Source organism: Callospermophilus lateralis, chromosome 6 (assembly GCF_048772815.1).
Source record: "Callospermophilus lateralis isolate mCalLat2 chromosome 6, mCalLat2.hap1, whole genome shotgun sequence".
NCBI classification, from domain to species: Eukaryota; Metazoa; Chordata; class Mammalia; order Rodentia; family Sciuridae; genus Callospermophilus; species Callospermophilus lateralis.
In genome coordinates, this window is record NC_135310.1 from 734,905 (window position 1) to 761,591 (window position 26,687).

General features: G+C 43.5%; 2 protein-coding genes across 7 annotated transcripts in view; one reads left to right on the forward strand and one right to left on the reverse strand.

Moving 5' to 3' along the window:
- The window catches only part of Ermard (ER membrane associated RNA degradation), a 40,935-nt gene extending 40,285 nt beyond the window's left edge, over nucleotides 1–650 (reverse strand). For 4 of the 6 annotated variants that reach the window (XM_076858011.2, XM_076858007.2, XM_076858006.2 and 1 more), the window contains exon 1: nucleotides 553–650. In XM_076858011.2, the coding sequence (XP_076714126.1) occupies nucleotides 553–558 (6 nt within the window). In that variant the 5' untranslated portion in view covers nucleotides 559–650. Of the gene's footprint in view, nucleotides 1–486; nucleotides 503–552 lie in introns of those variants that run through there. The other 2 variants (XM_076858014.2, XM_076858008.2) reach the window with 2 other exon arrangements.
- On the forward strand, nucleotides 11–25,554 carry Dynlt2 (dynein light chain Tctex-type 2). The gene is made up of 4 exons (XM_076858017.2): nucleotides 11–872; nucleotides 14,521–14,727; nucleotides 23,456–23,614; nucleotides 25,444–25,554. The coding sequence occupies exons 1-4, from the start codon at nucleotides 762–764 to the stop codon at nucleotides 25,552–25,554; spliced, it is 588 nt and encodes a 195-aa protein (XP_076714132.1). The 5' UTR covers nucleotides 11–761.
- Nucleotides 25,555–26,687: the final 1,133 nt, after the last annotated feature.

A 26,687-nucleotide genomic window follows, 5' to 3' on the forward strand; every position in this document is an offset into this window, starting at 1 on the left:
GGCCCCACCCCTCTCTCTGAGCCGCAGCCCAGAGGCCTCGCACTCCCTCCCAGAGGAGTGCTGTGGCCCCTCCGCGACCCTCCCTCGGAGGAAAGGCCGGTGGCTCCGCCTCTTTCTCGCCCCAGAAGAGCCCCGTGGCCCCGCCCCTCCCTCTCCACAGAGACGGAGGCGTGGTCCGTCGCGGGGACGGAGAAGCCCTCGCCGCAGCCCTCTTTCCCAGTCGCTCTTTGCGGGGATGCACAGGTGCCGTGTGGGTGTCTGTCTCCTCTGTGGGAAAGCAAAACCCTCTTCAGTCTCCCTCTCTCTTCCTCTCTGCGGGGATGCACAACCCGTGCCGCCCGCCTCGGCCTCGTCCGCGCCATGGCAGCACGCCAGATGCAGGGGCGACCCCGAGGACTGGCCAGCGGCTCGCGCAGTGCGCACAGCGTCCAGCCGTAGACGGGCAACCAGCCGACCCGCACACCCGCGCCAGGCACCAGTACCCACCCACTCCCCCGCAGCTTCCACCTAAAGCGTCAAGCCTAAGCAACTGCGAGCCGCAGGCCCGCCTACCTCCATTACTTCCGGCTCCGGGCCTAGGCCTACGAGAATGACGCACGCCTCCCCCGCGCCGTCCGGGCCGCTGGCGCTCCCGTGGCGCCACTTCCGGCCTTGCGGGGCTCGGGCACGAGACTTCCGCTCTCGCGAGAGGGAGAAGCGTTGGGAGGCGGTCAGGGTGGTCGGTGCTGCGCCGGTCCCGCCTTCCTGCGGAGCGGAGCGGAATGGAGAAGCGAGGTCGAGGCGCGAAGCCATCCCCCAGCCCGGTCCCTCCTGCGCAGCCGTCGCCGGGCCCCCGGAGGGATCGGAGGCCGAGCATGTTCGAGAAGGAGGCAGTGAGTGCCGCCCGCCCCGCCGGTCCTCCTGGTGCCGCGAGCACCCGACCTGCCCGGGCAGTTCCCACCTCTGAGTTAGCGGCTTTGCACAGAAGCGCGCTGTCGCCGGCCCAGATGAGCATATGTGTACCGTAGGTACATGGGGAAAAGCTGGTAGGAGAGACGTTTGCAGTGCTTAAGAATTAGCAGCCTCAGAATGGAAGATTTATGCAGGGAATGAAATTGAATACTTTCTGCTAGCTTGATATTAATGGGAGCGTTCGTCAACTTTCATTAGTGGTAAAATACAGTATTTCCATATGAACGGATTTTGAAAATCATTAATATAGTTAGTTTATTGAGACTTGGAGGGGAAAAAAATGCTCAAGGATACAAGACGTTAATGATAGAACTACGACCAGAACCTGTGTCCTGGAACTCCTGTAGTGGTTTCTCATCACACCTACATCATAGAACCCATCATCAGTAGGATTAATATGTAAATACAAGGCAGAACACAAAAGTTCAAGATCATTTCCAAGTTAAAAAAAAAAAAATGTGAGAACTCACACAAACTCCCCCCAAAAATGCTAAGCCAGCATTGCAATTTCTAATGTCTGCTTGGTGGCTACCTTTTGCAAAGGAAGGAACAAATTAATAGAAGAAAAGTAAGTAGGACACATTCACACAGAAATAAGACAAAGCAGAACAAAGCTGGCAATCTAATTGTGTTGCACTTAAAACTAGATGTCCCCAAACTCCGCATATTGAAAACTTTCTATACTGCAGACAAGAGTGACTGCTGTAAACTTATTGCCTACTAAAATTGAAATTTGAATGAGTCTCAATTCAAGAGGAGAAGACACGGAGCTATACTTCTATATAGGCTAACCTCAGAATGAGGGGGACATGCACCAAAGCAGCTTATGTTGTAGTGGCACCCTCTCCTCCACCAGTGCATCTTAATTAAGCTTCTCTAGAGACCCTCATCACAATTGTTCTTATTAACAAAATATCAGCAAAGATCTCTGCAAAAGGGCTCCTATTTCCTCTTGCCCTTCTCGGTTTTGCAAAAAACTAACTGTGGACTTGATGGCTATTACTTTGCCTTTGTGGTATAACCTGTAAAATCTCTGACTGTTCCAAGAACTGGGATGAAAAGCACTTTCTGAGAACTCAAAGAAAAAATATATATACTTTTATGTAGACTTCTGCAAAAATGTAAACCTCCCAGCCCCCCCCCCCAAAAAAAAAGAAACTGGGTATAAAGTCCAAAGAATTGCTAGACTTGGGGTCTAGAGGAGAATTTCATGCATGAGCCACACTCAGGATCGGCTAGCTGCAGTCAATAAACCTGTTTTCTGAAAATTCCTTGGGTGTTCAGCCTCTTGTGTCCTATATCAATGTGATATGAATATGATGAAACATAATCTTTAAAATCTAGTCTTCTAGAGGTAAGAGATTTGCATAGGCCAGTAACAAATCATTCTACAAATGTTCACTAAGTATACGTAAGGACACTGACTTGTAGTCATTTTTAACTTTCAAGTAGTAGATGATTTCCATATTTCTGGATATAGGAAAACTTAGGGATCAGTTTAACCAGTATGAATAGCTCTTCAGCTGTCCTGCATTCATCTAGCGGTAGCACCTCAGTTTCTCTTCAGAGAACTAACTCATCCCCCATTGGAGAAAGTTTCAGTGGAATTGGCAGCCCCTTTCTTTACCTTGGAGTGAGGATGAAGTCCAGATTAGGCCAATTAGATGTATTCTTTGGAATGATACAGAAAAAATGATTGAGGTTGATCCAGATTGCAAATGCAAGCTGAAGAGCCCCCATGTGTCTGAGTCTAGTGCTAATCTTCTAGTCTACCAATTACTCCCGTATATTACATTTTTGCTTTACAAGAATCAATTTCTACTGCTTGTAAAGATCTAAAAATTTAGATTGAAAAATTGATAGGTCTTGTATATATGCATTTGAAAACCTTAAACATTAGCAAATAGCATTGAGTTGAACATTAATGACATTTAATGAGCAAACTCATTTTATTCTGGGACTGTTAAGTAAGTTTGATGTAAGGAGATGCTGCATCAGTAAGTGAAGTAGTTAAACTCGTCTTGGATTAATAGATACCAAAAGGTGGATCATATTTCTAATTGAGTCTTTTTTTTTTTTTTTTTTTTTGTACCAGGGATTGAACTTGGGTACTCAACCACTGAGTGCCCTATTTGTACTTTGTTTAGAGACAGGGTCCCACTGAGTTGCTGAGCACCTCACTGTTGCTGAGGCTGGCTTTGAACTCATTATCCTCCTGCCTCAGCTTCTTGAGCCACTAGGACTACAGGCATGCACTATTGTGCCTGGCTACATAATTGAGTCTTAAAAAATGAGTACAAAGACTGTTTCTTAAAAGAGTAAAATACTTAAGCTTACTAAACCAGGTGGCCAATCCTATTCAGAAAGAAGAAATGACAGAGATGTAATTTTCAGAATAGACTCAAAGGGTTAGTTTGAGAAAGTGCTTGTGCACCAAACCCATGAGAATCATTGCAATTGGGAGCTACTGTTAATAATACAATGGAGTTATATCCCTTCAGTATATTGTAGTGAAAAGGAAGGTGGCACTTTACTAAAGAAGCACTCCGAATAAACTTAACAAAATGACCCTTTTTAATAGATTTGGGTAGCAAACAATCCCTCTTATACAATTAGAAGAGGCATAGAAGAGATGATCAAAATAACATTTGATGAACTTCTACTTGTAGCCAACTTAAAGTAAGTCCTACCAGAAACTACTTGAAATGGTGCAGGAAATATATGAAGCATTTGGTTGGATGTCAGGTACTACAGGACAGAAATTTTGGACAGAGGTAATGTGAGCCCCAATATTGCCTCCACCTTACTGCCTGATGAGTTTCCAGGCTACCTTAAATAGCATCAGACCTCCGAAGATCAGAAAGAAAAGGTGCATGAACAGCTTGAGAGCTGCTGACGGTTTCCTTGAGTCTTTAGCTTAGTCTTTCAATTCACTTGGTAAGAAAACTACCTGAGATCAGAAAAAGCATCACTCAAAAGGAACAGAAGTGAATACATTGACCCACACAAAACAGTTGTGCTCCCACCGATAAGAGTACTGAAGATCCTAGGATTTTTCATGTCTTGGCATGTGGTCAGTGCAGTGTGAAGTATATCACCTCATTAGTGGGGAAAACGGCGAGCAAATGTCCATATTTCCCTGGTCTGCCCTGGTGGAAAGCAAGACTGAAGAGGACCAAATCCTTCCCAAATCCCTACATCTTAGGAGAAAGGTAAACAGCGTTTGTGGTAATACAAAGATAGCAAGGTGAAATATAGAGTCTGGTGTTCAAATAAATGTTAGTAGACTTACAAAGAAACAAGAAAAAAAATCCCAAAATGAGAAGAAACAAAAAAATGGGCCCAGGAATCACACAAAGATAGAATACAAGGATACTAAAGTTGTTTTAATAACAAGTTCCTGTATTCGTTTTAATCAAATTGAATCATTATATCAAAGCAGTTATGACAATTACATTCCATGTAACCAAGAATGTAGACAAAGATCAAGCATTTCAAATCTGAGACTTCTATAGTTGACAGTGCAAAAATACAGTGTCTGAGATGATTTGCACTTAATGGAATTAAAAGAAAGAATTAGTGAATTTAGAAAGAAAATAGTAGGAGATGGCAGTGAGCTATACTCTAAATTCAAGTGGCCTCATATTCTTGTAATTTAAGTTTTCAAATGAAGAGAAGAAGGGACAGATAAAAATATATTTGAAAAAAATGAGATATCTCCAAATATGAAAACAGTAAGCCCATAAATTTAAGAGTCTCAATTCCAAGCACAAGAAACATGAAAATCATGTCAAGATATACATGAACTAATGATTTAAAAATGTAAAGGCAATTAGGAAAAACACATGTACAGAACATCAAAACAACAGCAGACTTATCAGAAACAATGCAGTTGAACATTATCTTCGCTCAAAGAAATTACATAAACCTAGAACTCTATCCCAGCTCAAATGTTTTAAAAACAAAGAATTCTCATTTGCAGTTCTTGATATAAGGAACTCAAAGGCATTACTCCATTCTAACAAGTAATAAAAAACTTAACAAACTGAAAAAAATATTCTTAGATATGTTAGAGAAGAGAGGTTGTAGGACACCTTTGCTGCATCTTGAATTAGCGTGATGGACAAGTGATAGCATCACAGCACACCAGAACAGAGACTGCAGAAACCAAGTTCAGGGTGTGGAAACCTGAGATGTAATTGGTGAATTGCTAGGAGTCAGATGTTTTTCATTTTCAGAGTTAAAAACTCTAGAGGGACTCGGTCATGATGTGGCCCTCTTGCTTTTTTGGGATTTATCTCCAGAAGTTGAACCATAAATATCGCAGAGGAACAAGCAAAGCACGGATAGGTAACATTTTTAAATCCACCAGAATATTCTGTTCTTAACAAGAGCTGCCCTCAGGAGGAACTAGTTAATTTTCAGAGTAACTCACTGAGTAAAAGGAATTCTAGCCCTTACTAGCCATTCTGATTCATTTAAGGGAACGTGGGGGGCACGGTGAAATTCATAGTCCAGATGCAAAGGCTCACTAAAAACCTGATCTAATCATAGGACTATGTAATGCTTCCTTTCCTCCTGTCCATTACCATCAAATTACTGGAGGCCCATTGATAGTAGTGCTTTTTACCCAATCATGTATGGCTATAAAGAAAAAATTAAAAGGCATACCAAAAGATTTAAAAAAAAAAAAAAGCCAAGCATCTGAAACAGATAAACAGATGGGGGTTATCAGGGAATCTTAAACTGATTAATGTGTTGAGGAACATACTCCACAAAATAGCGTAACAGATGAACAACAGAAAAAAAAATCCTAAGGACCCTCCCCTCCCCCAAATGCTAGAGCTCAAAACTTCTAAGAGAAATGGAGACTATCTTTCTAGGCTTATTAACAATCTGGACACAGCTAAGGAAAAACCTCTGAACTTGAGGATATATCAATAGAAACCTCCAAACCCGAAAAGTGACTAAAAAAGAATATTCAAGGACTGTGGTAGAGCTACAAACTGTGTAAGTTAACCATAACAGAAATACCACAAGAAGAATAAAGAAAGGAACAGATGGAAGTATTTGAGAAATGATAACTGAGAATAATAGTTGATACCAAAACACAGATCTAGGAAGATTAGGAAATACAGAGCAGGAAAAATGCCAAAAATGAACAAACAAACAAAAAAAACTAAAGCATATAATTTTCAAACTAGAAAAATTAAACCAGAGGGAGAAAATACTAGTGAAGATATAATTATATCCACCTCTCAGAAACAATGCAAGAAAGAATAAAGTGGAGGGGAAAATATTCAAAGAAGAAATCCATCAACCTAGAATTCTATATCCTGCAAAATTCTCCATAAATATAAACAATAAATAAGGACTTTCTCAGACAATAGTGGAATTCATTGCTAGAAACCTGCCTTGCAAGAAATGTTCAAAAAGTTCTTTATAGAGAAGGAAAATAAAATAGGTCAGATGTTTGGGTGTACATGAGGAAAAGAATATCAAAGATGGAATAAGAAAAGGTCAAATAAGGGGCTGTGATTGTGGCTCGGTGATAGAGCACTTGCCTAGCATGTGTGAGGCACTGGGTTCAATTCTCAGCACCACATATAAATAAGTTAAATAATAAAGGTCCATTGATAACCAAAAAAATATTAAAAACAAAAAAAGCTCAAATAAAAACCTTTATTTTTATATTCTATGTTTTTAATTTTTTTTGTAGTTGTAGATGGACAGAATGCCTTTATTTTATTTGTTTATTTTTATATGGTGCTGAGGATTGAACCCAGTGCCTCATGCATGCTAGGCAAGAGCTTTACCACTCAGCCCCAGCCCCAGCCCTATTTTTCTATTCTTAATCTAACTGATTTGTTCAAAATAATAGCAATGATGTTTCTAATTATACTTAATAGATACATGATGGATATATTACGTGAATATATATCAGCTTATGTGTGCTCATATATAAATGAGATGAATGAGACCAGTGATAAAAGGGATGGGAGGGAGGAATTAGAATTATTTTGTTATTGTAATTATACTTCTAATATATTTAGTATTAGTTGAAAATGAGTTTGGGTTTGTTGTGTGTTTTCTAGAGTAACCAGAGAGAAGGAGGAGGAGGAAGTAATATAACTGATATGCTAAGAAAGCTGAGAAAATGGAATTATATGAAATTCTCAAAACCATAATATAAAAAAAAAGAATGGAAAACAAAAATAGGAACAAAGAAAAAAGGGCAACAAATAGAAAAGAGCCACAATATGTTAGATACAAATTCAGCTGGGTCCGTAACCACTTTAGATATCAGTGGCTGAATACAGCAATCTAAAGAGAGCAATTGCTAGTGGATTAAAAAGAGCATTCAGCTGGGCCTGGTGACCACACCAGTAATCCCAGAGGCTGAGGCAGGAGGATCGCAAATTCGAAGCCATCGCTAAGCAACTCGGTGAGACCCTGTCTCTAAAAAAAACACAAAATAAGGCTGGGGATATGACTCAAGGGGCAAGTACCCCTGAGTTCAATTCCGGATACCCTCCCCCAGAAAAGAGCATTCAACTGTGTTATCTGCAATAACCATAAAGGTGTATAGATTAAAAGTAAATAAAAGAGAGATCAAGAGGGAGGCAGAAGGGGAGAACATGGGGAAGTACTCGGGGGAGAGTCTACCAAGTTATGTATGTTCATGTATGAATGTATGACAATGAATCCTGCCTTTATGTATAATTATAATGAAATTAAAATTATGAAAGGGAGATCAGGACAGTAACAAGTGAATGGGGAAGCAGAATGGAAGGTAATGGGAAATTAGATTGGCCAAATTTGTTATGTGCATGTACAGATATGATATGATGAATGCCACAATTACTTATAATGTAACAATTTTAAAAAGAAAAATGAATAGTCTATCAAAGTGAACTGGGAGCAGCTATATTAATTTCAGACAAAGGAAACTGGAAAGCAAGACAAATTATCAGGAATAAAGTTGGGCAATTACATAATGCTAAGGGAGACAGTTCTCCAAGAAGAACATAGCAATTTTTAATATTTATGTAATTTATAACACAACATCAAAATACATGACACAAAAGGCTGGGATTGTAGCTTAATGTTGAGCACTTGCCTTGCATGCGTGAGGCACTTTATTCAATCCTCGGTACCACATAAAAAAAATAAATAAAACAAAGATATTGTGTCCATCTACAACCAAAAATTTTTTTCTTAAAACACATGACACAAAGGGAGAAATGAGAAATGCATGAATCTACTATTATAGTTGTAGACTTCAACACACCTCTATTAAAAATGAACAGATTCGGGCTGGGGATGTGGCTCAAGTGGTAGCGCGCTCACCTGGTGTGCCTGAGGGTCTGGGTTCGATTCTCAGCACTACATGAAAAATAAAATAAAGATATTGTGTCCACCTAAAACTAAAAAATAATTTTTTAAAAAAAATGAACAGATGCATTTTGCAGAAAATATAAGGACATATTTGAACGCAAGGACACCATCAACAATGGTCATCCACTAATTGTTTCTTCAATAACCATAGAATACTCATTCTTTTCAAGCTTGGAGGAAACTTTCACTAAGATACACCATAAAACATAGCTTCACAAATTTAAAAAGAGATCACAATGACTGCTCTCATACCACATGGAATCAAACTGGAAATCAGTAATAGAAAGTTAACTGAATTTTAAAAATATATGGAGATCAAATAATACACTTATAAAATGCACATTTTATAAATTACCCAAAGAAGTAATTTCGAGAAATTTCAAAACAACATACCTGTAATTGTAACAACTCAAGAGATTGAAGCAGGAGTATTTCAAATTCAAGGCCAGCCTGGGCCACTTAGCCAGATGCTGTTTCAATAGAAGGCGGGGGCAGGGCTCAGGATGTTGCTCATTGGTAGTATCCCCTGGAATCAATCCCAATTACCAGAAAAAGAAAAAGCCCATGATGTCAGAATGCAGCAAAAGCAGTTCTTAGAAGAAAACTCTGGAATTCTAAATTGAATGCGAATATTACAGAAGAAGAAAAATCTAATGGAACTAAGTTTTCGTCTTAAACTATGAAACAGAGCTAATTAAATTCAAAGTAACTGAATGAAATTGAAAACAGGAACTCAATAGATTTTTTAAAAAAGCGTTTCATTGAAAATATCACTAACCAGCAGTAAGCCTCTAAGCAAGCTACCATGAAGAGAGGGCACAGGTCTAATATAAATACAAGAAATACTTGATGATAGATCTCGTGAACATGAAAAAGATGATGAAAGAATATCGTGAACAATTCAGTATCCACGTATTTGATAACATGGATGAAATGGAGCAATTCCTTGAAAGACACAATCTTCCAGATCTCACACAAAAAAGAAATAGAAAATATCAATAGGCCTATAAAAATGTGTTTAATTGAATAAAAAAATCGAATCAATAAACTTCCAAAACACAAACCACCAAACCTAGATTGGTTAATTGATAAATCCTACCAAATTGTCAAGGAAGAAATTATTTGAATTCTCTACAACCCTTTTCAGAGGGTAGAAGCAGAAGGAGTGCTTTTTCATTTATCCTGTGAATTCAGCATTACCCTGATTCCAAAGTCAGACAAAGACCCTATAAGTAAAGAAAGCTATAGACCAGTGTCTCATATGAATATTGATGAAAAAAATCTCAAAAATATTAGCATTCTGGGGCTGGGGTTGTGGCTCAGTGGTAAAGCACTTGCCTTGCAAGTGTGAGGCACTGGGTTAGATCCTCAGCACCACATGAATATATGAAATAAAGGTATTGTGTCCACCTACAACTAAACATTTTAAAAAAATTAGCATTCTGCATTATGTTCAAAAGATTATATGCCATGACCAAGTGGGATCAGCTCCTGAAATGGAAGGATTTTTCAACATATGAAAATCTGCCAATAATACATCACATAAATCAACTAAAGAAATATACCATGAATATCTCAATTGATGAAGAGAAGGCATGTGACAAAATGCAACTTCCTCTCATTATACAAACACTGGAGAAATCAGGAAGGGAGAGCAGCTAACAGTACCGTCAAAGCCGTGTATACAAAAAGCCCACACCTAACATCTTCTCAGTGGTAAAATGTTTGAAGTGGTAAGAGGCTGAAAGTCTGTTCTCTAATATCAAGAGCAAGGAAAGGATATCTATTTTTCTACTTTTATTTAACATAGAACTGAAAGGTCTAATGAAGCAATTAGGTAAGAAAAAATGTCTGGATGTTACAAAATGAAGGTCACCATTTTAATAGGCTAGAGTACTCATCTGGAGCATACTAGGCTCTAAGTAGACATCTCCTTCATGCACGTGGATGTCAGAAAATGAAAATCGTGCCTGAAAATCATGGACTTATGTCAAATCAATTGAGTTTTATTATATTTTCAACCTGAGGCTATGAATGTGTTTTCTAGATAATTGTATTATTCAGAGACAAATAAAAGTAAAATCCGTTTGGTGCAATGACGGATAATGTTTTCATAATGTTGGGGCAAGGATTATGAAAGGTCTCCTCAGGCCCCTGTGCCCTAGCTCTTCAGTCATCCTCTCTGGAGGCCACTTCTGTTCCCAGTTCGTTCGCATCTTTTGTGGAATATTTGTGTATGTACACAAAAAGACAAGTTGTCATAGTTTGGGTGTGAGGTGTCCCTCAAAAGCTCATGTGTGGGACGATGCAAGAAGGTTCAGAGGAGAAATGATTGGGTTATAAGAGCCTTAACCCAATCAGTGAGTTAATCCCCTGGTGGGATTAACTGAGTAGAGACTGAAGGTGGTGTGGCTGGAGGAGGAGGTCTTTGAGGGCAGGGTTTGGGGTATACATTTTGTATCTGGCAAATGGAATCTCCTCTCCCTCTCCCTCTCCCTCTCCCTCTCCTCTCCCTCTCCCTCTCCCTCTCTCCCTCTCCCTCTCCCTCTCTCCCTCTCCCTCTCTCCCTCTCCCTCTCCCTCTCTCCCTCTCTGTCTTTCCCTCTCTCCCTCCCTCCCTCTCTCCCTCTCTCTCTCTCTCCCTCTTCCTCTCTCTCTCTCCCCCTCCCTCCCTCCCTCTCTCCTTCTCCCTCTCTCCCTTTGTCCCCCTCCCTCCCTCCCTCTCTCCCTCTCTCCCTCTCTCCCTCTCCCTCTCTCCCTCTCCTCTCTCCCTCTCTCCCTCTCTCCCCTCCCTCTCTCTCTCTCCCTCTCCCTCTCTCTTTCCCTCTCCCTCTCTCTCTCCCTCTCCCTCTCTCCTTCTCTCCCCCTCCCTCCCTCCCTCTCTCCCTCTCCCTCTCCCTCTCTCCCTCTCCCTCTCCCTCTCTCCCTCTCCCACTCTCTCTCCCTCTCCCTCTCTCCCTCTCTCCCCTCCCTCCCTCCCTCTCTCCCTCTCCCTCTCCCTCTCCCTCTCTCCCTCTCTTCCTCTCCCTCTCTCCCTCTCCCTCTCTCCCTCTTCCTCCCTCTATCCCCCTCCCTCCCTCCCTCTCTCTCTCTCTCCCCCTCCCTCCCTCTCTCCCTCTCTCCCCCTCCCTCTCTCCGTCTCCCTCTCTCCCTCTCTCCCCCTCCCTCCCTCTCTCCCTCTCTCCCTCTCCCTCTCTCCCTCTCCCTCCCTCTCTCCCTCTATCCCCCTCCCTCCCTCCCTCTCCCTCCCTCCCTCTCCCTCTCTCCCTCTCTCCCCCTCCCTCCCTCCCTCTCCCTCTCTCCCTCTCCCTCTCTCCCTCTCTCCCCCTCCCTCCCTCTCTCCCTCTCTCCCTCTCCCTCTCTCCGTCTCCCTCTCTCCCTCTCTCCCCCTCCCTCCCTCTCTCCCTCTCCCTCTCTCCCTCTCCCTCTCTCCCTCTCCCTCTCTCCCTTTCCCTCTCCCCCTCCCTCCCCTTGCTGATCATCATGGGAGCTGCTTCCCTCTGCCACACTCTTCTGTCATGAACCTCAAGGAGTGCAGCTTGCTGCCTATGGATTGAGACCTCTCACACTGTGAGACCTCAAATAAGCTTCTCCTCCTCCATGGAGGAGGTTCCAGTGGAACCTGACCCTGTTCCATCTCTGGTCAGTTCCTCTAGTCAGAGCAGGGAAAAAGCTGACTAAAACACAAGGATCCATTTTTTCTGTTTACACCAAGTTGATAGCTAAGAGTAAATCTAGGATTTAGTGACTGCCTTTTCATAAACGTTTTTTGTAACAGATTTTTGAGTGTTAGTCAGCTTTTCATTTTTTTCAGAATACATGAGAAGAACAATTTATAGGAAGAGAAGTTTACTTTGGCTCATGGTTTCCGGGGTTCAGTACATCATAAACCGACTTCGGCTCTGGGCCCAAGATAAGGCAGAACATGGTGACAGAAGGGCATGGCAGAGATGCTCCACTGGGGGCAGTCAGAAAGGAGCGAGAGGAGAGGTGAAGGCACAGGGACAATATATGAATCCCAAGAGCTTCCCCTAGTGACCTGTTTCCTCCAGCCACACCCTACCTGCCTACAGTTATCCCCCCAAGTTATTATCAGTCCATCAAATAGATTAAATTATTCAGATTAAATAATTAATTATCAACCCACCTCATCAGTGGATTTATCCATCAAATGAATTAATCCACCGATGAGTTTACAACTCTCATAATCTAATCACAAACTCTCAGGGGATTCTTCATGTCCACACCATAATATTCCACCCTATCCTCCCAAAGCCCACGCCCATCACATAATGCAAAACACATTTCGTCCATTTGCAAGAGCCCTGTAGTCTAAATAGTTCCAGCATTGCCCAAAAGTCCAAGTCCAAAGTCTCCTGAGACTCAAGGTATATTCTTGACTGTGAATTCACGTAAAACTCAAAAGCAAGTTACATAGATCCACTCCATGATGTCACAGAGTAAACATTCCCGTTTCAAAATGAAGGAACAGGGACAGAAAGAATGGGACCAAGTCAGTACTGAAACCCAGATACCATGTCTGGCATCTAGGGCACATGGTGGTATATGTCCCATCTAAAGGATTTGGGCAGCCCCACCCCTTTGGTCCTGCCAGGTGCAGCCCACATGGTGTCTCTCTTAGACAGGCTCTGTCTGTGGCCAGTGTCATTTCTCAATAGTCATTCCATGTTATTGGCGTCTCTTGATCCCAGTAGAAGCCACTGTACCTTCCGTTTTCTTTCTGCATTTTCACACATCACCCTCTCAGGGACTGCCTGCAGGGAACCTGACCCTGCTCCACTCTCTGCGACCCTGCACTCCTGCAGAACCAGCACCATATGGATGATACCAACATCTACTGCCAACTCAAGCAGTAGCCTTGCCCTCTTGGACCACGACAGCAGTGGCGTCTAAGTGCCTGAGTGGCTGAGTTGTTTTCCCGGGGAAACAGCTTCCTAGGCACCCCTATGTGAGCCCCCAGGCTCTCTTTTCAAAGAAGTCTTCATTTTCATGTTCTTGAGCCTACCATTGGTGTGGTCTTGCCAATTCCTGAGATATTCCGAAGACACCTTTTCTGTTGTCTCTGTGCGAAGTACTTGTCTCTAGTGGTGGTCATCTCATCAGCCACCACAACTTCTGTGGCTCCAGTTTTATATGCTCTTTTCTGGCCAAATTGCAATTTTAAAAAATCTCTCTCCTCTGCTTTCTGCTCCAAATTCTTAGAGTAACTGGGATAATAAGCCAGAGCAATACCCATGCCAGAGCCCGAATGATATGCTGCCTTGAAATTCCCCTCCAGATTGGTCAGTCCGTTACCTTTAAACTCAGCCTCACAGGAAGTCTCAGGACAAAAATGTAGACCAGTTGGCCAGAATGTGACAGGAATGGCCTCAATTTTCAATACTTCCTGACCCCCTCTCAAATGTCAAGAACACAGTCTTCCCTGTCTGCATTTTCTCTCAGCATTCTGGTTTTCTGAGTTCCCACCGGAATCACTCATTAAGCTCTGCTTACAAAATTCCAGGGCTTCTCCAGCCTGCATCTCCAAACTTTTCCAACCTCCTCCTGAAAACTGGTTCCAAAGGCTTCGAAACACATGCAACAACCTCATTGCTCAGTACCAGTTTCCATGTGAGTTAGCTTTGTGTGACCAAGATACCTGACAAGAATGACCTAGAGAAGGCAAAGTCTGCTTTGTCTCACAGTTTCAGAGGTTCATCCCATGGTTGACCAACTCCATAGCTTTGGGCCCAGGCTGAGGCAGAATATCATGGTGGGAGGGCAAAGCAGAGGACAGTGTTCAGTTCAGGGAAGCCAGGAAGCAGAAAGTGACTCACCAGGGACAAAATATGAACCCCAAAGGCACAAGCCCAGTGACCCACATCCCCCAGCCACACCGACTGCCTATGGCTCTCACCAGTACAGCAGTCCTTTCAAATTACTGACCCATCAAATCGATTCTCCACTAACCAGGATATAGATCTCCTGGTCACTTACTTCTGAGCATTTATGAATTGTCTCAGATGGACGTTTCTGAGGAATTCCCTCCTATCCATACCATGCCAAGCTCTGTGTCATGCCTATCCCACTGTATCAGGGTTATTCAATCTGGAATTGCATTTAACAATTTAAAAATTAATTTCTCTCTCCCCCCCATCTCTCCCCACTTCAGTATGCCCAGATCTTAAGAGAAAGACTAAGAGATTCTTTTCATGATGTTCAATATGTGGAACCGCCGTTTGATGACTCTATCGCTGATATAGGTAAAGAATGGAAGAGTGCCCTGGCAAAACTAAAGTTTGCTAATTCATATAGAATGGAGCCACTGAAGAAGTTCCAAGCTCACTCAGTGGAAACCAAAGTCCAGCAGATATTAATGGTAGGTTGGGGGTAGGTCTAGTTTAGTGAAAGAACACTTGCCCGGTGTGCCCTTGGCTCAATCCCCAGCACCACAAGATAATCAAGGATAAGTTGATAGATACATACAATAGTAGTATTTTATCAGTATTTTCCAGAAAAACTGTGTGTGTGTGTGTGTGTGTGTGTGTGTGTGTGTGTGTGTGTGTGTGTGAATTCATTATGGGAACTAGCTCATGGAACTACAGAGGTCCAAAGGTCCCCAACCCTGCTGAGTGTAAGCTGGAGAACCAGGAAACCTGGTGGCGTAGTGCAGTTTGACTCCCATGGCGTGAGAGCCAGAGGAGCTGAAGGCCCAACTCCCAGTCCCAGTCCAAGAACCTGGAGCAACAGTGTCCAGCTCAGGCAGAGAGAAGTCAGCCTCCCCCTCCCTCACCTTGTTCAGCCCTAAACACAGGATGGCACTCACTCACATTGGTGAGGTCATCTTATTCATTCAGTCGACCAACACATGAGCTTGCTAACCTCTGGAAGCTTCCTTACGGACACAACTTAACAGCGTTGGAGCTTAGCCCAGTCAAGTGGACACCTCAGACACAAGTCTACTTGTCAAGTGAGCATCCGTACAAACCTCCTTAAAACAAAGACTATCCAGAGATGATCACAGTGTCAAAACTGCCTAATGTGATACAAAGCACCTGCATACAACTGCACATCCAATCATTTCTTCCCCAGGATAGGAGATAAGGCTCTTGAGTTACCCTGTAACTTAAATACTATGATGTAAAATCAGCAATGATTTTACTAATGAAAGTCAATGTATTCCATGTTACATGGCAAGGGAGTGTGACAGGAAAGAAAATAGACACAGTTGCTTGTTAATGTCTATCCACACACGTCCAGGAAGCGGGAAGTGCTCAGGCAGTTAGGGGCTGAGCTCTGTGACTGGTGCCCACGTGGTGATAGCTGGTGTTCACAAGTAGCTTCTGCCTCCACTTGTTACCCCCGTCTTCAGCAGGCCCTCAGCTGGCCCTGGTTCTTCACTGGCAGAGTTACCCAAGCCTTCGTTCCCGAGGAATCTGGGCCATGTTCAGTTCTGTGTGACTCGTGCTGTTAGAGCTCTCCATGGACCTGATCACAGGACACAAGTACGACCACCACACACTGAAGTGTCTCCTGTATTCCAGACATATTCCCCTTTCCTCTGTGTAGAGGGGCCGTTCCCTCTGCAGTTTAGGATCAATCACCCCAGTCGATACCGTAGCTCCTCCTCCTTTGCCTGTTCACTCAGAGGCATGAAGAGCCCAAAGTGTTCAAGCAGCATACCTTCCAGTTCATAGCTTCCAATCTAACGGCATCATGCGTATGTCTCCTGGTGAAAGCATCTGTTCTTCTGGAACTGAGACCTTTAGACTAGTGAAACATGAGGTTGTGCATACAGGAATCCGAAATTTTGCTAGTGGCTCATTGGCTTGCGGTTCATGATGGGCAGATTGCATGGTAATGTGGTGGCCCATGATCAAGCGTTCATTCTCTCCAAAAGGCCCAGTAGCAAACCAAGGAGATTAGTTGGCTGCAGATGATGGCAAGGGCTTGTTCCAAATTCCTAAAGGCCTATGATACAATTCTCCTCCAGGGCCTACAATGGACCTGCTGGATTATATGGGCCAAGTGGCCAAACATCTTGCAAAAGCCTGGACCTAGTGAGAGCCATTTTTGGTCTGGACCCCACTACAAATTAGTGGATTTGTGTGTCACTTGGTAAATGGACTAGACTACATGAATGTTTATAGCAGCTCAATTTACAATAGCTAAGCTACCAAACCAGCCTAGGTGTGCTTCAACCGATGAATGGACAGAGAAAATGTGATACATATACACAATGAAATATTACTCAGTCATAAAGAAGAATAAAAGTATGCATTTTCTGGTAAATCTGGAACTGGAGATTATTGATCTAAGTGAAATAAGCCAATCCCCAAAAAGTCAAAAGCTGAATGTTCTCTCTGGTATGTGGATGCTAACACAAAATAAGGGGGGTGGGGATAGAAGTTCATGGATTAGACACAGGGGAATGAAAGGAAGGGAGGGGGATGAGAATAGGAAGGACAGTAGAATGGATCAGACGTGGCTCTCCTGTGTTCATGTCTGAATACACGACCGGTGAAACTCCCCTCCGTCCAACCGCAGAACAGGTGCTGATTAGAATGGTTCTGCTCCATGTATGTGCAGCATGTCAAAATGCACTCTGCAAAAAAAACCAATGACCCTACCCAAAAATGAAATGCAGGTTGGCCTAAAACAAGCTTCTTCAATTTTGTGACTTAATATCATTACTAATACCAATAGTATTTATACTAGTTTGAGTATCTAAAAGCTACCTTTTTCAGGTGAAAAGAATTTCTCTCACTATCTTTCCTAATAAAGGAATAAACTAATATTTTTTTTGGTTCTAGAAAGTTTGCTTGGAGGCTATTATGGTTTAGATATGAGGTGTCCCCCAAAAGCTCACATGTAAGACTGTGCAAGAATGTTCAGAGGTGAGATGATTAGGTTATGAGATCTGTAACCTAATATGTATATCTATATACATATGTATATAACCTAATATAATATATCTATAACCTAATAACCCTGATAAGGGTTCCGTGAATGGCAACTGGTTGCAGGAAGTAGGCCACTGGGGCGTGCCTGTGGGGTTTATGTTTTGTCCCTGATGGGAGGAACTCTTTCTTTGCTTGCTGGCTGTAGAGAAAGGGGCAGCTCCTTTTTTTCTTTCTTTTTTTTTAATTTTTTTGTTTGTTTTAATTAGTTATATGTGACAGTAGAATGCACTTAGATACTTTGATATATCATACATAGATGGGATATAATTTCTCATTTTTCTGATTATACATATTGTAGAATCACATTGGTCATACAGTCACATACATACCTAAAGTAATAATGTCTGTTTCATTCTACTACCTTTCTTATCCCCACATCCCTTGCCTTCCCCTCCTTTCACTTCCCTCTACCTAAAAAAGGGTAACGCTATTCTTTTTTTTTTTTTGCATTACTATTCTTAGTACACATATATACCACAATTTTTGTATCTCTATTTGTATATAAAGTATGTTGACACCCAATTAAGTCTTCAAACATGTACTTTGTATAATGATGTCCATCACATTCCACCATCCTTGCTAGTCCCCTGCCCCCTCCCTTTCCCTCCCACCCCTCTGCGCTATCTAAAATTCATCTATTCCTCCCATGCTCTCCCTCCCTACCCCACTATGGGTCAGCCTCCTTATATCAGAGAAAACATTTGGCATTTGTTTTTTGGGGATTGGCTAACTTCACTTAGCATTATCTTCTCTAACGCCATCCGTTTACCTGCAAATGCCATGATTTTATTCTCTTTTATTGCTGAGTAAAATTCCATTGTGTATATATGCCACATTTTTTTTATGCATTCATCCACTGAAGGGCATCTAAGTTGGCTCCACAGTTTAGCTGTTGTGAATTGTGCTGCTATAAACATTGATGTGGCTGTGTCCCTGTAGTGTGCTGTTTTTAAGTCCTTTGGGTATAGACTGAGGAGAGGGATAGCTGGGTTGAATGGTGGTTCCATTCCCAGTTTTCCAAGGAACCTCCATACTGCTTTCCAAATTGGCTGCACCAATTTGCAGTCCCACCAGCAGTGTATGAGTGTGCCTTTCCCCCACATCCTCACCAACACTTATTGTTGTTTATATTCTTAAGAGCTGCCATTCTGACTGGAGTGAGATGATACGTTAGAGTGTTTTTGATTTGCATTTCTCTGATTGCTAGAGATGATGAGCATTTTTTCATATGTCCACTTCAGCTGTCCGTTTTCCAACGGGTCACGCCCATCTCCTGAGTGACCATGAGAATCTTCCTAACAAAGTGAAGATAAAGGTCATGTGCCTTGGGCAATCTATTAAGGATTGTTCCAAAGGCTAACCCTAAAATCTCCCTGGCTTCGCGTGGAGAGAAGATCCTCCGGTGTTTTTCACAGGTGGCTCCCCCCACTGACATATCCAAAAAGTGTGTCACAGAGTGATGGTCCTTGAGAGGGGTCCTCGGGCCACCACTGGCTCTGGTTCCTCGTGCTGCTCTGTTGTGCTGCTCTTCTGCACACTCCTCCACGGTCGTCGTGCACTGCCACCAGCCCTCCCTGTTGAGTTCTCCATCTAGTGCCAGGCTTCTTGGTTGTTGTGAGGACATGGAGGTCCATGCCAGGGCACTCACAGATCACCCACTGGGCACTGTCAGTGGGTCTTTTATTTATTTATATGCAGTGCTGAGGATGGAACCCAGGGTGTCACACATGCCAGGCAAGTGCTCTACCACTGAGCCCCAGTCCCCGCCCGTCCCACTTGTTTTTGAAGCAGTCAGTAACTACCAGTGTCTTTGGGCAATGTGACTTTAATTCATTCTTAAAAGCTCCTGGAAAGCCACCAGCTGAAAGGAATGCCTATGCAGACAGTTAATATTTTTTAACTTAATTTTTATTTATTTGGGGTTTTTTTGCACTGCTTGCTAGAAGAGCTCCCTACCTCAGCCAACGCTATTTCACCTAATAATCATCACAGATTTTATGCCTGTTTTTTTTCTTTTTCTTTTTTTTTAAAAATATTTATTCTTCAATTGTAGTTAGACACAAAACCTTTATTTTATTTATTTTTATGTGGTGCTGAGAAGTGAACCCAGGGCCTCACACGTGCTAGGCAAGCGCTCTACCACTGAGCCACAACCCCAGTCCGACCCCCCACCCCTGCCTTTTTAAAAAATTGTTTTTGTAGTAGTACATGGACAGAATGACTTTATTTATTTTTATTTTTATTATTTTTTTAATGTGGTGCTAAGGATTGAACCCAGTGCCTCACACATGCAAGGCCAGTGTTCTGCCACTGAGCTACTGCCCCAGCCCCCCTTTTCTTTTTTTTTCTTGCAAAAAATTGGAGTGTGACCATCATTAAAGGTTAGTCTTAAAAACATTTTGCAGCTATTACTTAAAAATTATATTACCAAAGTATCTTTAGTGCAGGATAAGGATGCAAGGAATACTTGTGAATATGTGTTAAGTACAAACAGAGTCACATCTTTTCTTCTTGACAGTTTAGCAAACATTTTTCCAGTTTGGGGAAAAATATTGACACATTAGTTGTTGATTTGAGCATTATAATTGAAGTATTGCTTTTGAAAAAGTGTGCTGCAGTGTTGTGAAGACAGACTTTCCCAGTTCACTCTCCTGGGTTGGAGATTCTGTGCCCCTGTGGCGGTTGCCTTAGGACCCCTCATGTAAGACCCATGCACACTCTGCAGCACTCTAAGGGACCTTGCTGGCAGTGCACCGAAGGCAGATGTCCACCTGCCACTGTTGAACACTTTCCGCTCTGTGCACCTTCTCAGCAGCATTAGGAGCAGAATGGTGTCATGCCATGATTAGGAAATAAAAGGCTATAGACCAATTTTGGGACTGAAAAAAAAACGGTGCAAGGATTATGTGGTGAGGATGACCCTGCAGTGAAAAGTGGTCTTTTTAAACTGGAGTTTTTAGCATGGCCATGCCACATGACCAGCTCACTCATCCGAAGGGAACTGCTTCACTTACTCCAGCATTCATACATACAGAGCAGATGAGTTTCAGAATTTGGATCCAAGAGTGGAATGAATTTTATATATTTGATAAAAACCAAAAAAACAATGGGGACAGTTGTGAAAGTACCAACATGAAGCCAGCTCCAGTTTTCCTGTTAGATGACATGGTAAAGATGGGAGCCTGTCTCTGATAGCCAAGTGCCTGACCAAGAGTCCTGGCCACTCTGTGTTCTGCAGGGTGCGGGGCTGCGTGTCTGCAGCACCCGGATGCAGGGTCCTCTGCTTGCTGTCTCAGGCCCCGGGGACAGTTGGTTTTGAAGGCAGGTCTCGTGCTGTGGGTAAAGGGACAGGGAGAGGTAGCACACACGGCCCCTGGCCCCCTGCTTCCCTTAGCCTATGTTGGCTTGTTTTTGTGTTTGTTTTGTTTTGTTTTCTAGTGGGTATTGTGGGTTTTGGGATTTGTGCTTTCAGAATTTCAACATTTGGGATTTTATTCTTTCAGGATTGTGATTTTTGGGATTTTGCTCTTTGGGGGAATTTAGACTTTTAGGGATTTTATTCTTTGGGACTCTGGTGCTAGGGATCCCATCTGCTTATCTGGTTCTGACCTGCAGTGTCCTCTGGAAGGGCCAGGTGGGAGCAGGTGGGAACTGGTGACAGTGAGAGGAAAATATTCTGTCTGCACTGTTGGTTGGGTGGACACGGCTTATGCATCACTTTCTATCTACCTTTGTTCAGAATTGCCAGTTCCACAATATTTTTTGACTATATGATATTAGAAATAATGGCAACTTGTCTAGAATTTCTTTTTGCTTATGTAAAAATTAAGGTGGCTTAAGAAAGTTTGCCAGGCAATTGAAGCTATCTATAAAAGTACCTATGAAAATAATGCGTGAATTTAGATTAGATCTTGGTTTACATAAACTCAGGGCAGGGGAAGAGCTCAGTGGTTGGAAGACAGAGAAGGCAGTCCTGTGGACTTGGGGACAGGGAAAGCTTACTCCATTACCTGTTCACTTTATATGGAAAGTGTTTGAGGCTTGCATGGAGCTCTCTAGGCAAGCTCACAGAGGGTATGAGGAAGCATCTGGCTAAGTACTGGTAGCATGCTAAGTACTGGTAGCTGGCTAAGGGGCCACAGCCTGAGAGAGACTGACTGCAAAAGGAGAGAGACAGTGTTCCAGCACTGCGGCCTCTAAGGTGTGTGCATGGGGGGCGGGTTAACAGAAGGGAAATGTGGGGAATTTTGGATGCAGCTAGGATAATCCCTTGGGTTTAAGAAATCTACTTTCTAATCAATCCCCAGAGTTCTTAAAATAAGGTGTTTAGGGTTTGATTGCCAACTCATGTGTTCACAGTTGCAGACAATTCTTGTGAGTATGTGAACTGGACGTGGTGGCTCCCAAAGGCAGACGTGCCTGACTTCACTGTTCCAGATAACAGTGGCAGCTGCTCGCAGGCACACCAGGGCCTGGAGCTCCGTTCAGGATGTCACAGGGTGAAGGTGCTCAGAGCTGAGCTGGCCACAATGTCCTTTCTCATGGTTCTTGCCATCACACCAGCGGAATCTCAGACATGCTGCTCAGAGTTGCAGGCACAAGTGTTTTGAAGGGCTAAGAAAAAGGGCAAGGGGACACTTGGAAGGGAGAGAGTGGGTCTGCTCAGAGAGGAGAAGGATGGTGTACTCCTCCTGCCCTCCAGCTTTGTTGGGGTCCCAGAGCAGTGTCCAGAGTTTCTCCCAGTTCACCTCCCGCTGACAATAGGACAATATCCGACTTCCAAGTCCCCACTGGGCATGGTAGATGTTCAGGACAACTCTAGGGCACTTTGGATCATGCTGACCAATTCTAGTAGGAAACTGTTCTTATAGATTTTATGGCTTGAGGGAATTATCCTTATCTCCCAAGTTCTGGGGCTTGGTCTGTGTAAGGGTCACAATATTCGGCCCCCCATCACCCCCATTGTAACTTGTGTTCTTCTTGTCAACGTTTCAGACCTGTGTTTCTCCTGCAGATAACAGGTTGTTTGCTCAGGAATGTAACGCAGCCTATTGACTTAAGCCAGGCAGTGCTGCAGGTAAACTGCTTTTTAAAGAAAGCATGTGGCGGTCAGCACAGGCGGCTGCTTTAGAGAATTACGCCCTGTCTTCCTGCTCCCAGGGCTCAAGTCTGTCTGTTCCTATCACCAACATCAAGGGGGTGGGGAACAGAAACAAGCAACAACAACAAGAGAGTGAAAAAAGAAAAGGAAAGGAAACACTGGGGGAACAGCCTTGTCAAGTACCACTTTCTCTGCTTGTGTGGCCCCCGGCCACCAGCCTTTAGAGAAGCCACACCCTGACCGGACTGGACTGGAGATCAAGGTCCCAGTCAGCACCTGGGGTGGGGCAAGTTTCTCCCCAGACCAGCATTGGGAAGCTGGAGCCACAGCCAGTCCCCAGTTCCAAACCCCGAAGACTTCTATGAGAGAAGGAAAGAAAGAAGGGAGGAGAGAGACAAAGAGACACATTTATTTGGTTTCCCATCCTGTGGAAGTGGCTGGTGGCAGTCCATCTGTCATCATCAGAGCCCAGGGAGTCACCTCCAGGTGTGGTTAGGTGGTCCAGTTCCGTCCACGCGGGACAGCTCGCTGCCTCCAGGTCATCACCAACCTGTTAACCAGCAGGAGTGGAAACCTTCCATGCCTTGGCGTTTCCCCAGGTGTGAGAGGCCACAGGGGGAGGGGGAGATGTAGGTGTTGGTTTGAGGAGACAGGGGAAGATGGAGTCACACAAGGCAGGCTCTGGTCTAAAAGGTAGATCTTAACAACATCCGAATTACAAAAGGTATCTTTTCTTTACCTATGAACTTCCAGAAACCTTTAAAAATTCCCCTTGAGTCTCCCTCATAACTGTTTGACAGAGTCTAGTAAACACCAACTTACAGCTTAAGTGTTGATAATGAAGAGCAATCGAATATAATTTAGAAAATCAAAATAATTTTTTAAAATTGTTATTGAAATAAATTGGTAAGTGTAACATTTATTTAATCTTATTTTGTCTCAAATATGTTTATTTTAATGTGTTATTTAGATGCATGTTTTCCACTTTTTTATTCAAAAATATTTGTTTTGAAAATTAAAGTATTTTTCTTAATTTTTTAAAGGAACATCTTAAAGATGTCAAATATGATGATAAACTCTTCTCTCATTTGTCACTTGAATTGTCAGACCGAATACTATCAGCAGTCAAAGAATTTGGGTATCACCGTTATAAGTTCATTATAAAAGTATTATTTATTCAAAAGACCGGTCAAGCAATAAACGTAAGTACCCACAGACCCTGCACCTGCCTTTAGAACTGTAAGGTGTCCCCTCCCGAGGGTCTGGTGTTCACAGTGATGATCCCCAAACACTTCAGGGTCCTGAGGTGCAGGGATCCTTTTGTTAAAAATGTCTTATTTTACTGTGAATCATGTGAAAAGTACTAACCTAGATGTAACATTTTCTATCGATGATTTATTAAATTGCAGAGTTACCCTGTGTCTCAATCATAGCAGCTTAATATCATTTAAGTTAATTAACCCATAAATCTACTTGAGGTACTAATGTGTGTTGGGTACTGAGGAAAATACAAAGAATCATAAGACGTGGGCCAGGAGTTTCCAGGAGCTTTTCTCCAGTCAAGGAGATGAAGTGCTCCAGTTTGGAGTCTGAGGAAGCAGTGCCCTGGGTACAGCAAGCACTGCAGGAGCCTGGGCCCCGTCCAAGGTGGCCCTGGGGCTGCAGCACCACAGGCTCAGGACAGATGCCAGCTGGAGCAAGGCTGTGCGCATCATCACCATGATAGACCCTAGGCCTCCGGGGAACTGGTTGTGAATGGGCAGAGCTGGTGAGAAAAGGGGTGAAACCTGTGCTTCTGCACCATCTGCAGAGGCTTCATGGGGGACGGAACTGCATTCTGAAGCACAAGGAGGATGTGGGCAGGTGAAGGTGCTGGCCATGCAGAGCCAGCAACAGAGGCAGTCCTGGCTCCCCAGGGAAGTTCTGCCACAGACAGCACCAGCACACATGGTGAAGTAACAGGAAGGTCTAGATGGTGTGAAGTACCTAGGGAGAGTTGTGGTGGGCTGAAGTGAGGGTACCAGAGGGCTGCTTGGGATTGCCTAGGGAAGGGAAGGTCCTCTGGTGTCCAGATGGGGGGGGACAAGCTGTGCCAGAGACCCCTGGGAACAGTCCAAGCTGAGGGCACTTGGAGCCGAGGCAGGATGACCTTGGCCTGCTTCAGCTTGTGGAGAGCAGTGTGATGTCGGGGTGGGGGGGAATGTGTCAGCCAATACAAGGGGACAAGAACCTGCCCCGGAATTTAAGAGTTTGACACAATCGGCAACTGTTTACTGAAACATGGGGCAGCTCAGCCTGAACCAGCTGCAGGTCTCTGGTGACTCTACTGGGCCTGGAAGTCCAGAGCCCTCTCACATCTCAGCACGTGTGATGGCTGCTGCTGGACCTAGGCTCCCCAGAGGAGAGTGACCATCTTCAGGGGATGGAGCAGGATTCCTATCTGGCTCTCCAGGAGGGTAAGAGCAGAGAGTGAGACCTCTGGGGGAGTCACACAAGGCCACATTTTGTTCACAGCAGGTAACAAGGCCAACTCATACTCAAGGGGTGAAGAAATAGAGTCGACGAAGAATTTATGGCCATTTTAGATCCATTAGCGAGAAGCAGGCTACGGTGCTACATGTAAGGCTTTGAAAGCAGAGAGAAGCTGGGATTCCAGGGGGTGCCTGCCTGATGGTATCAGTTGCCTGTTGCTGCTTCTCCAAGGCAGGGTCCTAACAGGCTTTGGATGAAATTCTTCTAAGAGTGGAAAGTAGTATTCCTTACCGTGGTCTGTACCACAGTGGAGTAGGCTAGATTCAGAGCTGCTGGGTCCCCCCTTAGGGCTTCTGACCCTGCCCCAGGACACACTGCACCAAGATTCCAGCCTTCAGAGAGGAGAAAGGGACTGAGCAGCACCACTCTGGGTCTCTTCATGAGAGGGAGATTCAGCCTTCTGAGTTGTAGGTGCACTATTAAAAAAAAACTAGTGTGGATTTTAAAATGACTTCTTAATATGCTCAAATTGGTCTTTTAAAAAAAACTTCTCTCGCAGATTGCCAGCAGATGGATCTGGGATGTTGCTTGGGACAGCTGGGTAGAAGCGAAACACGAGACGGAGTCTTATGTGGCATTGGCCTTGGTATTTGCTCTTTATTGTGAATAGCTCCTTACATGTACAAAAAAACAGTATTCTCCTCCAACTTTTCAAAAATAAATGAAATGTGTACATTTATGATCCTCATAGTTCTGATCAGCTACATTCTTTCTTTAATTGAAGCTTAATTGTTTTCTTTTAATGACAAACATGCAAAAGCTAGACATTTACACTTGTGCTGGTTATATTTATTAACATTATATTACCCCAAAGTAGTGTAAGAGGTGGGTGTAGGTGCATAGGGAAATCTTCATCATTGTTTTTGATTTTAAAAAACTAGAATTTACTATTTTTTTAAAAGAAATTGATTCAGTCTTGTAAGATGTCTAATGAAGTAGATATCAAGACACATTTTGGAAACTTGTAAGGGCAGCTTTGCTTTGATGATCTTTTAATATTTGGTATTTGTTCTTTTGAAAGGAAAACCAAGTTGGAAATAAAGTATTAATGCAATTAGTTTTTCACCAACTAATAGTTTCCCTCCCCAATCAGAATGCTTACAAACGTGTGGTGCTTCCATCGTTTGTCTGTTAAGCTATTTTTAGATACCAGAACTGAAAAACCTAACATAATTGAAGAAATAGAAACATTTTATTTCCCAAGCCATTCAATCAAGGATCCAGTTCTTTCCTCTTCCTGCTCAACTGTCTGACTTGGTGGGACGTGTTATCACCTTCCTGTGACACCACCAGGGATGGTTCACTCCTTGGCCTGGGCTGGAGGACAACTTGGGAGGACGGAACAGTGTGAGAAAGTGGTGCCCTGTACCATGGGACTCCTCCCGCGGGAAGCACAGAGCACGCTGGAGGGAAGCAGGCTGAATGTGTGCTCATAAGCAGGATTCTGACGGTTACAATCTGAACTAAGAAAAGCCTGTCGGGCTCACTGCCATGAAGAAATGGTGGGAGAGGCTTTCTTTTGTTTTGCTGGATGAGTCCACTGATGAGGAGAGCCCTGGTTGTTGCCTAAAAGCCCTGCCTCTGCACGTTGCTTCATTGGGGATCATACTTTCAAGGTTTGGGGGGTTGTTCCAGATCCAATCATAGTAGCCCATCATTATAATCCATCCTGTGAAAACTCCCCACATCCCTTTGCTCCTCTTCTTTACCTGGGAGAACTGTTCCTGAATGAACCCCATTATC